We start from the raw sequence: 11,192 nt of genomic DNA, 5'->3' as shown, positions 1-11,192 counted from the left end.
GCTGGGCTATACCGCTGTACCGAGCGAGAGGAGCGATGGGGAGAGAGGGGAGGAGAGGAAGGGAGGAATGAGAGACGAGGAAGAAGGAGTGAAGGAGGGATTTTGAATGATAGACAGAGAAGGAGGGATCGGAGTGACAGAGGGAGGAGAAAAGGGAGGGGGAAGGATAGCAAGAGGGAGGGCTTAGGGAAATAGAGAGCACAATTGAGAGAGAGGGAGGGAGGGAGAGAGCATGTAAAGCATGTTGCCGCTGCTGGCTCTGTAATGCACTGTGAGCAAGGGATGAGAGAGAGAATCACACACACACACACACACACACACACTGTCTCTCCACACGTGTACACACACACACACACTCTCTCTCTCTCTCTCTCTCTCTCTCTCTCTCTCTCTCTCTCTCTCTCTCTCTCTCTCTCTCTCTCTCTCTCTCTCTCTCTCTCTCTCTCTCTCTCTCTTGCATGCATGCAATGAAACTGAGAGTTGCTTTGATCGGGAGATCAAGAGACATACACACATTTTCTCTTTCTCTCACACACAGAGGGAGTAGGGAAGGCATCCAGGGAGGCAGGCACTGGTGCCTTTTGAAGCAGCAGTGAGAGAGAGAGAGGAGAGAGGACAGGGGGACTCTAAGGCACCGGACCACTGTCACCTACCGACCAGCCCCCCGCCGATGATCCACGGCTACAGCCACAGCACAGTAAGAGACAACAGCTACCTGTCACCTCCCTTCCTTCATCCCTCCCTTCATTCATTCATTCATACCTCTCTGCCCCTCTCCTCGTTTGTGTGAAGGATACTCAACTGTAGTGATGTTGGAGTTGGAGATCCGAGGGGAGGATAGGCAGGCACACTGCATGAGTTCCCTTTCCCTAAGTCTCTCTCTTGCTTCCTCATTCATGAATGTCACCTCTGTTTGTGGGAACTGCTGGGATTAAAAAATGTTTCTCTCTGTTTTCTCTCTCTCTCTCTCTCTCTCTCTCTCTCTCTCTCTCTCTCTCTCTCTCTCTCTCTCTCTCTCTCTCTCTCTCTCTCTCTCGCTCTTTTGCTCTCTCTCTCTCTCTCTCTGTCTTCCCCCTCTCTCTCGGGGGGTAGGTGAAAAGGGGGTTATGCCAGGAGAGCTTGAAAGGAAGGGAAGATCCAACTCTCCGTCTGTCCATCCGTCCGTCCACCCGTTATCCTCATTCCTCTTTTTTTCCGAGCCGATATCTCAGGTCGGACGGTCCCGTTTTGAATTCTTTCTTTTTCTCTTGTAATTTTCGTTTTTTCTCTTTTTGATGGAGGGATGTTAAAATGATCAGGTGAAGAAAGGAGGAGCTGCATTGTGGATGTCTGAAAGGTTGTCATTTCAATTTTTTTTTGTTTGTTCTTATTTCAACGATCACTTTCTGTCAACGATCACCTCCTGACTGAATTGAAGCGTGTGTGTGAGCAGCAGGACTGGAGGCAAAAAGGACTTTGAGACTTATCTCTGTTTTGATATGATTCAGTCGTCAGGCAAATTCTTTCCTATCCTGAAGGAGCTGTGTCAAAGTTAGCTGGAGCTGCAGGGAGAGGAGGGGGCCGTGGGGAGGGCCTGTGGCCCAGGACGGAGCACCCAACCTGGGACGCACACAGAGGGACACTGGCATAGTGGCTCTTCTCACCCACTGATAACTGTGTACCTGAAAATGACACCATGAGTTTTATATTGTCCTGCTGCCATGGTGATGGAGGGACAGTGACAACAACGTAAACAACAACAAGTGCAATAGCAGGCAACAACAGACAACAACAGCTAAACCACCAGTGACTGGAACAACACATTGCATCTAACCAAACCTCAACTAGTCAACATCCCACAACTTTGGGTGGGCCTTTGACAAGGACTCCACCACTCCACCACTCTCTCTGCCGTGGTGGTCTCCTCCCTCCATTCACCAGCAAGAATCCCCCAGTGACCCCCACTCTGCTACTATATTCCTCCAGATATTGTTGACATAACATATTGACATTTCTATGTCAATCTAGGAAAGTTTTCTCAAGGATTCTGGGTAATCTCCCCCGGCGGTGCGCCGTCGCCCTGGGTGAAAGGGCAGGGGGGCGGCCCACGGTTCCCCCCGACCACAACCGGGTGAAGAACAGGAGCGGGCGGCAATATGGCGGCTCTCGCCAGCTCATTGATCCGCCAGCGGCGGGAGGTAAAGGACCCCCAGGCCAACCGGCAGGTGGCCAACAAGAGGAAGCCGTGCCCCAAGGCCAACAAGTCCCTGTGCCAGAAACAAATATTATTACTCATATCAAAAGTCCGACTATGTGGCAATCGAGGGCGAAAGTTAGAAAAAAAACCGGGTGAGTCAATATATACTGTACCAGTCAAAAGTTTGTACACACCTACTCACTCAAGGGTTTTTCTATATTTTTTTACTATTTTCTACATTGTCGAATAATAGTGAAGACATCAAAACTATGAAATAGCACATAACACACATTGAATCATGTAGTAACCAAAAAAGTGTTAAACAAATCCAAATATATTTCATGTTTGAGATTCTTCAAAGTATGCACCCTTTGCCTTGATGACAGCTTTGCACACTTGTGGCATTTTATCAACCAGCTTGATGAGGTAGTCAACTGAAATCCATTTCAATTAACAGGTGTCCCTTGTTAAAAGTTAATTTGTGGAATTGTTTTCCTGCTTAATGCGTTTGAGCCAATCAGTTGTTTTGTGACAGGGTAGGGCTGGTATACAGAAGATAGCCCTATTTGGTAAAAGACCAAGTCCATATTATGGCAAGAACAGCTCAAATAAGCAAAGAGATCATCATTACTTTAAGCATGAAGGTCAATACGGAACATTTCAAGAGTTTTGAAAGTTTCTTCAAGTGCAGTCGAAAAAAACATAAATCGCTATGATGAAACTGGCTCTCATGAGGACCTCCACAGGAAAGGAAGATGCAGAGTTACCTCTGCTGCAGAGAATAAGCTCATTAGTCACCAGCCTCAGATATTGCAGACCAAATAAATGCTTCATGGAGTTCAAGTAACAGACACATCTCAACATCAACTGTTCAGAGGAGACTGCGTGAATCAGGTCTTCAAGGTCGAATTGCTGCAAAGAAACCACTACTAAAGGACACCCATAAGAAGAGACTTGCTTGCTCCAAGAAACACTAGCAATGGACATTAGACCAGTGGAAATCTGTCCTTTGGTCTGATGAGTCAAAATTTTTGATTTTTGGTTCCTCCTACCGCAGAGTAGGTGATAGGATGAAATCCACGTGTGGTTCCCACCGTGAAGCATGGAAGTTGTGTGTGCTTTGCTGGTGACAGTGTCAGTGATTTATTCAGAGTTCAAGGCACACTTAACCAGCATGTCTACCATACCATTCTGCAGTGATACGCCATCCCATCGGATTTGGGCTTAGTAGGACTACCATTTGTTTTTCAACAGGACAATGACCCAACACACCTCCAGGCTGTGTAAGTCCTATTTGATCAAGAAGGAGAGTAATGGAGTGCTGCATCAAATGACCTGGCCTCCACAATCACCCGACCTCAACCCAATTGAGATGGTTTGGGATGAGTTGGACCGCAGAGTGAAGGAAAAGCAGCCAACAAGCGCTCAGCATATGTGGGAACTCCTTCAAGACTGTTAGAAAAGCATTCCAGGTGAAGCTGGTTGAGAGAATACCAAGAGTGGGCAAAGCTGTCATCAAGGCAAAGGGTGGCTACTTTGAAGAATCTCAAATCTAAAATATATTTGATTTGTTGAACACTGTTTTTGCTTACTATATGTGTTATTTCATAGCTGTGACGTCGTCACCATTATTCGACAATGTATAAAATAGTTCAAATAAAGAAAAACCCTTGAATAAGTAGGCGTGTCCAAACTTTATACTGGTACTGTATTTTCACTTTCATTTATGTGAGTCTATATTTGCCTATTACTCTCTTTCTTTCACTTGCTACTTAAAACTCCTGGTATTATTGGTTATTATTAAGGTATTATTGGTCTGGTTTATTTCATCATATACAGTCTGTACCCATACATGACCCCACAAATCCATATTGACAGTTTACATGATTGTCAAGAAGCTCAAAGCTTCTTTATCTCCTTGTTACTGAGCAGACATATACGTTGAGCATGTGTTGACTGTAGAAAGGAGAGGTGACCCAGCGGTGCAGTTAGCATAAGCCCCGTTGTATTCAGGCGAATGGCCTGAATATCTGTTGCATTATCACCTGAATGGAAACGAGGGAGAATTAGGATTTGTATGTACTGGTTGTGTTAAAAATAGAAAGCATTCTATCTACTCAATACTGACGAAAGTCGATGTTGTTTCTCTATAAAAATGTTCTACACCTGCTACATCCGTTCCCCTATTACAACTTTAAACAATAGTCCTACCATACATTATAGACAATTCACCACATAACTGCCCCCTTCTCTGTCTGTAATGGGTCTGATTATTGTGTTACATGTCAGCACAGCGGACCGACCAGCAGACAGGTCCTGGTCATTTGCGGCGATAGAAAGAACTTGGCGTGTCGTAGTGATTTAGCACGGTATAAAAACATCAATACCCTCATTTACGAGGCAACTGGTGTGTGTGTGTGTGTGTGTGTGTGTGTGTGTGTGTGTGTGTGTGTGTGTGTGTGTGTGTGTGTGTGTGTGTGTGTGTGTGTGTGTGTGTGTGTGTGTGTGTGTGTGTGTGTGTTCTCATGTGTTATTTAAAACCCTGTGTGTGTGTGTTTTACGTAATTAACCCAGTAACACATTAAGCCGGTCAGACTAAATCTATCACAATACACTTCTGGTTAGTGGAATTAAACTAGACTTGAGGAGATATATTCCCAGACTGCTTTGAGGGGTCTTCGTCACGGTGGTGCTGCGGTTTTATGATCTCATAAGTAAATGGACCAAAATGAAGTTTAATGGTGGCAACAGTATTTCTATGAGCTAGTGTGAGACAGTGGGCTGGCTATGACATCTGAGAAGACAAAATGTTCTTAAATGTAGAACAATGTTATATATGGGACATCCTGCTTTTGTGTTTATATTCACACGTATCTCTGTGCTCTTGACATTTGGAAGTAGTTGTTTGGAGTAGTCAGTGTATGTGCCATGTGTCAAAATATTGAAATCATTTTGGACTATACTGTCACCTTTTAGAGTATATTTAAGCAACAAGGCCTGGGGAGGTGTGGTATATGGCCAATTTACCACAGCTAAGGGCTGTTCTTACGCATGACGCAATGCGTGGTGCCAGGACACAGCCATTAAACGTGGTATATTGGCCTTGTATGGGTCATTCTTGGGCTCAGGTAATATTTTGATATTATATTTCAAGTATTGGGTCACCAAATGAAATGTTAAAAGAGTTTGAATATGAATTGAAATGTCCAGTATAATGAATTGAAATAAATATAGCATTCATTTAAACTTTATTATTCAAAAAATCGTATTTTTTTAACTGGCACTAAGAATCCTGTAATGTAATTATATAACATCATTCAACAATTTTCAACTGCACGGTACAGAAACAGGCAAGTAATCACATTCTTTTTTATCTGTACTTTGTTGTTTTTTAAAGTCAGGTGGGGATCGTCGAGCTGACCTACTCAACCCCGTTGCATGAAATAAAGATGGAAAACTAGTACTTATCAAAATAATACTTTAAAATAATACTTTAATAATACCCATAAAAATATACAATCTATTCTTTCATGCACACCATGTGGTCTCCTGTCCTTCACCACATGAGGAGCAGAGGCCATTTTGAACCAAAGAACCTCAACCCCATCACAAGTATAGTAATAAAGTACAGTAATATAAGGGCTTTAATGCCTGAGGTGGGAAAATATGTTTTCTTGACGGTTTAATATGTACTTAATGTTGTGGGGTGTTCAGTTATTCTAGTAAGCCCAAAAATGACCCATATCACAAACCCCTGAGGTGCCTTATTGTTATTATAAACTGGTTACCAACGTAATTAGAGCAGTAAAAATAAATGTTTTGTCATACCCGTGGTATACGGTCGGATTTACCACGGCTGTCAGCCAATCAGCACTCAGGGCTCGAAGCACTCAGTTTATATTAGGCTTTTTTCTCTCTGTATACCATGTTCTATTTAGTCATTTATTTCAAAGTATGATTTCAGGCATGTTGTGTGAAGACTCACTCAGAATTGAAGAATTGAAGGCTCACTTAGTTAGATGCTTCCAGAGGTTTCTCTATTATGGATGGACTGTTGTGTGAAGTGAACGTTCTATGAATGGTGTGTCGACGTTCTATAAATATTGTGTAAACGTTCTATATCTATAAACGTAGCTCAGTTGGTAGAGCATGGTGCTTGCAACTGCAGGATAAGTGGCTTCGATTCCCGGCACCACCCATACGCAAAACATGTACGTCGCAGGTTTGTAAGTCATACGTGAATATTATATGAAACCTAATACCAGGTAACCACTCCCTTCTCCAGACCTCACTAGCCATTGGTCTAACTGGGCATGTGCAGTAGCTGCTGCGGTCTTTATTCCGCTGGTCGACCCGCTATATGTATTACCTTCCTGAGCCAAGTTCGTCAGGGTGGTCACCGTGGAAACCTTACCCCCGAACACAGCATCTGCCGCCGCGGCCACCATGCACTGCACTGTAATTACCGGTGGAAAAATATGGCGAGACTCACGCACGCACACACATGCGCTCCCGTGTGCTCGCGCATGCATGCACGCACGTATGCACGTACACACGCACGCATGCATGCACGCACGCCGCACACACACACACGTACACACACGCCCCGATGAAAATAGATATCAGGCCAGGTCCTAATGGCCGGCCATTTTTTGAAGCCTCATTCCTTTTCTAATGGGTTGCACTAGCGGTCGCTACAGTCTGATTGTTTTATTATGGTAATACAAGCCCCTTTTGCTTTCTATGGCTTCTCCACGATTCCGGCATTCACTACGTATTAGTATGGATTAGACATAGCTTGGCTCTGTCATTGTGGGAATATTGCCTGTCAGCAAAAAAAAGAGAGAGAGCGAGCGAGGGAGAATCGGTGACCCATGGCCGTGAGTGTGTAGGTGTTCCTGAGTGTGTCTTTTTCCGTCTCTGGTGCCTCTGCCTGTGTGTGCACAGTAACAGAAAACTGTAATTGATATGGTAATTTTGGGTATTATCAACAGTTTTACTGCAGCATACTGTAAATTATGGAGCATTGTGGGAAAATGTTGCAGGTGGTGAAAGAATTGCTGTATTTCGAATGGTACTGTAATTCCACCCACCGGAGGATCACTGACCATTTCGAATACCACCGTACCTTCTCCGCTGTGCAATCCGGTTTCCGAGCTGGTCACGGTGCACCTCAGCCACGCTCAAGGTACTAAACGATATCATAACCGCCATCAATAAAAGACAGTATTGTGCAGCCGACTTCATCGACCTGGCCAAGGCTTTCGACTCTGTTAATCGCAGTATTCTTATCGGCAGACTCAATAGCCTTGGTTTCTCAAATGACTGCCTCGCCTGGTTCACCAACTACTTCGCAGACAGAGTTCAGTGTGTAAAATCGGAGGGCCTGTTGTCCAGACCTCTAGCAGTCTCTATGGGGGTACCACAGGGTTCAATTCTCGGGCCGACTCTTTTCTCTGTATATATTTCTCTGTATATATCAACAATGTCGCTCTTGCTGCGGGTGATTCCCTGATCCACCTCTACTCAGACGACACCATTCTGTATACATCTGGCCCTTCTTTGGACACTGTGTTAACTAACCTCCAAACGAGCTTCAATGCCATACAACACTCCTTCTGTGGCCTCCAACTGCCCTTAAACGCTAGCAAAACCAAATGCATGCTTTTCAACCGTTCGCTGCCCGCACCAGCCCGCCCGACCAGCATCACTACTCTGGATGGTTCTGACCTAGAATACGTGGACAACTACAAATATCTAGGTGTCTGGCTAGACTGTAAACTCTCCTTCCAGACTTATATCAAACATCTCCAATCCAAAATGAAATCTAGAATTGGCTTCCTATTTCGCAACAAAGCCTCCTTCACTCACGCCACCAAACTTACCCTAGTAAAACTGACTATCCTACCGATCCTCGACTTCAGCGATGTCATCTACAAAATAGCGTCCAATACTCTACTCAGCAAATTGGATGCAGTCTATCACAGTGCCATCCGTTTTGTTACCAATGCGCCTTATACCACCCACCACTGCGACCTGTATGCTCTAGTTGGCTGGCCCTCGCTACATATTCGTCGCCAGACCCACTGGCTCCAGGTCATCTATAAGTCTATGCTAGGTAAAGCTTCGCCTTATCTCAGCTCACTGGTCACGATAACAACACCCACCCGTAGCACGCGTTCCAGCAGGTATATCTCACTGGTCATCCCCAAAGCCAACACCTCATTTGGCCGCCTTTCCTTCCAGTTCTCTGCTGCCAGTGACTGGAAAGAATTGCAAAAATTGCTGAAGCTGGAGACTTACATTTCCCTCATTAACTTTAAACATCAGCTATCTGAGCAGCTAACCGATCGCTGCAGCTGTACATAGTCCATCGGTAAATAGCCCACCCTTTCTACCTACCTCATCCCCATATTGTTTTTATTTACTTTGCTGCTCTTTTGCACACCAGTATCACTACTTACACACCATCATCTGCTCATCATCATCTGCTCATCTATCACTCCAGTGTTAATCTGCTAAATTGTAATTACTTTGCTACTATGGCCTATTTATTGCCATACCTCATGCCATTTGCACACACTGTATATAGACTTTCTTTTTTTTCTATTGTGTTATTGACTGTACGCTTGTTTATTCCATGTGTAACTCTGTGTTGTTGTTTGTGTCGCACTGCTTTGCTTTATCTTGGCCAGGTCGCAGTTGTAAATGAGAACTTGTTCTCAACTAGCCTACCTGGTTAAATCAAGGTGAAATACACTTTTTTTCTAAAGAATACAGTACCGTATCATATCATATCTTTGGATCGACAGAAACCTTTTGACCGTAGTGGGTGTAAGGTATTGTTGTTTCTGTTGCATTGACATATTTTGAGTTGTGCCTTGTGAGAGACTATATTTGTTGCACCCATGAGTAAGAATGCTGTAACAACTTAACTCCTATGTAATTATAGTGCCCCATCAATTTGTATAGGGGATAGATTGGAGTGGCAGCAAGTCTTAAACCATAAACGGTTGAGCATTTTGCCATGTCCTTTTGGTCTGTTTTGCCCTGTGGTCACTGTGAGTTTGGAAGTCTTTGTTAAGGCCTTTGTTATGTGCAAATGATATAAAACACCAAATATTCATAAATACACTGTAATGTGTAAACACTTTACCCACTGTAGCAGCCAACCTGCTTGCACTAATCACTTGTAATTACAGTAAAATACTGTGAAATCCATTCATTCCGATAACAGTAGCTTCACTTTTTTACAATATAATACGGTCAATTTTACAGTATTGTACTGTGTCAATACACAGTACCTGCCTTGATACCGTATTTATATATATATATATTATATATATTATATATATATATTTATATATACTGTAATATGAAATAAAGAATTTCACTTGCCACCAAGCTGCCTGTAAGCTACTGTCAAATTCACAGTAACCTCATTTACAGTGTGTGTGCCTCTGGCTGTGTGTGTGTGTTTGTGTCTGTGCATCCTTCTGGCTGTGTGTGTGGTGTAGGTGGTTGGAGACCATCATTGATCCCTCGTCACCAGTGACCCCACAGAATTTACCTGACCTCTCCTGTTCCTGGCTCGCCCTCAAAGGGGCATCTGGTTGGTTTTGCTTTGGCTCTACCCAGCATGCAACAAGCTTCCACAAGAGTTTAGCTCAATTATAGATCAGCAGAGGGGACGGAGAGAGGGATGGAGAGAGGACTGGGATGGAGAGAGGGATGGAGAGAGGGACAGAGATGACTGGGATGGAGAGAGGGATGAGAGAGGGACAGGGAAAGGACTGGGATGGAGAGAGGGATGGAGAGAGGGACGAGAGAGGGACAGAGAGAGGGACAGAGAGGACTGGGATGGAGAGAGGCCTGGGATCGAGAGAGGGATGGAGAGAGGGACAGGGAGAGGACTGGGATGGAGTGAGGGATAAAGAGGGATGGAGAGAGTGACAGAGAGAGGGACAGAGAGGACTGGGATGGAGAGAGGGATGGAGAGAGGGACAGGGGAAGGACTGGGATGGAGAGAGGATTGGAGAGAGGGATGGAGAGGACTGAGATGGAGAGAGGGATGGAGAGAGGGGCAGAAAGGACTGAGATGGAGAGAGGAATGGAGAGAGGGACAGAGAGGACTGAGATGGAGAGAGGGATGGAGAGAGGGACAGGGAAAGGACTGGGATGGAGAGAGGGATGGAGAGAGGGACAGGGAAAGGACTGGGATGGAGAGGGGGATGGAGAGAGGGACAGAGAGGACTGGATGGAGAGAGGGATGGAGAGAGGGACAGAGAGGACTGGATGGAGAGAGGGATGGAGAGAGGGATGGAGAGAGACAGAGAGGACTGGATGGAGAGAGGGATGGAGAGAGAGACAGAGAGGACTGGATGGAGAGAGGGATGGAGAGAGGGATGGAGAGAGAGACAAAGAGGACTGGATGGAGAGAGGGATGGAGAGAGAGACAGAGAGGACTGGATGGAGTGTGACGTTAACTATGTAATGTTAATGGCTGTATCAAATATGGTGACAGTTCAAACGCGTGGTATGGACGTGTGATCTTCTAGTTGGTGTATGCTGTTTTGTTTATTGGTGGTGTGGTGATATGGGTCAATTTGTTTTAGTGTGTCGATGTATCTCTCTGTGAGTGCTCCACGTGTTCCTTCGTGCGTGTGTGTGTGGTCATACAGTATACAGTATACGTACTTACCCATAGCTGTTCCTACTCATGCCCCACTATTTCCTAAGCAAGTAGTTCAGGTTCCATGTGTTTATGTACAGGTGTGTGTGTGTGAGCGTGTGTGAGCGAGCTCTCCTGCATGAACATTCAGGTTGCTTGTGTCCATTTCTCTGTGTGTGCGCCTGCCTGGATGTGATGCATGTGTGTATCATCTGTAATCGCTGCTTACCTGTGTGTCAGTGACAGATGACGATCTGACGTGCATGTCCCTGACTGACCCTGCCTCCTCCCTTCCTCCTCCTCCCCACCCCCCTCCATCAGACCACATTTCTACTCACTCACCGG

General features: G+C 45.0%; 1 protein-coding gene across 1 annotated transcript in view; it reads left to right on the top strand.

Moving 5' to 3' along the window:
* Positions 1-202: 202 nt before the first annotated feature.
* fgf11a (fibroblast growth factor 11a) overlaps positions 203-11,192 on the top strand; it is a 117,315-nt gene continuing 106,325 nt past the window's right edge. Inside the window, exons 1-2 of the mRNA XM_071378212.1 lie at positions 203-697; positions 1,093-2,328. Coding sequence (XP_071234313.1) covers positions 2,136-2,328 — 193 coding nt within the window. The 5' untranslated portion in view covers positions 203-697; positions 1,093-2,135. The remainder of the gene's footprint in view (positions 698-1,092; positions 2,329-11,192) is intronic.

Source organism: Salvelinus alpinus, chromosome 31, assembly GCF_045679555.1.
Source record: "Salvelinus alpinus chromosome 31, SLU_Salpinus.1, whole genome shotgun sequence".
Lineage (NCBI taxonomy): Eukaryota > Metazoa > Chordata > Actinopteri > Salmoniformes > Salmonidae > Salvelinus > Salvelinus alpinus.
Note: the sequence above shows the minus strand (reverse complement) of the source record. Positions and strands in the feature narration are given on the sequence as shown.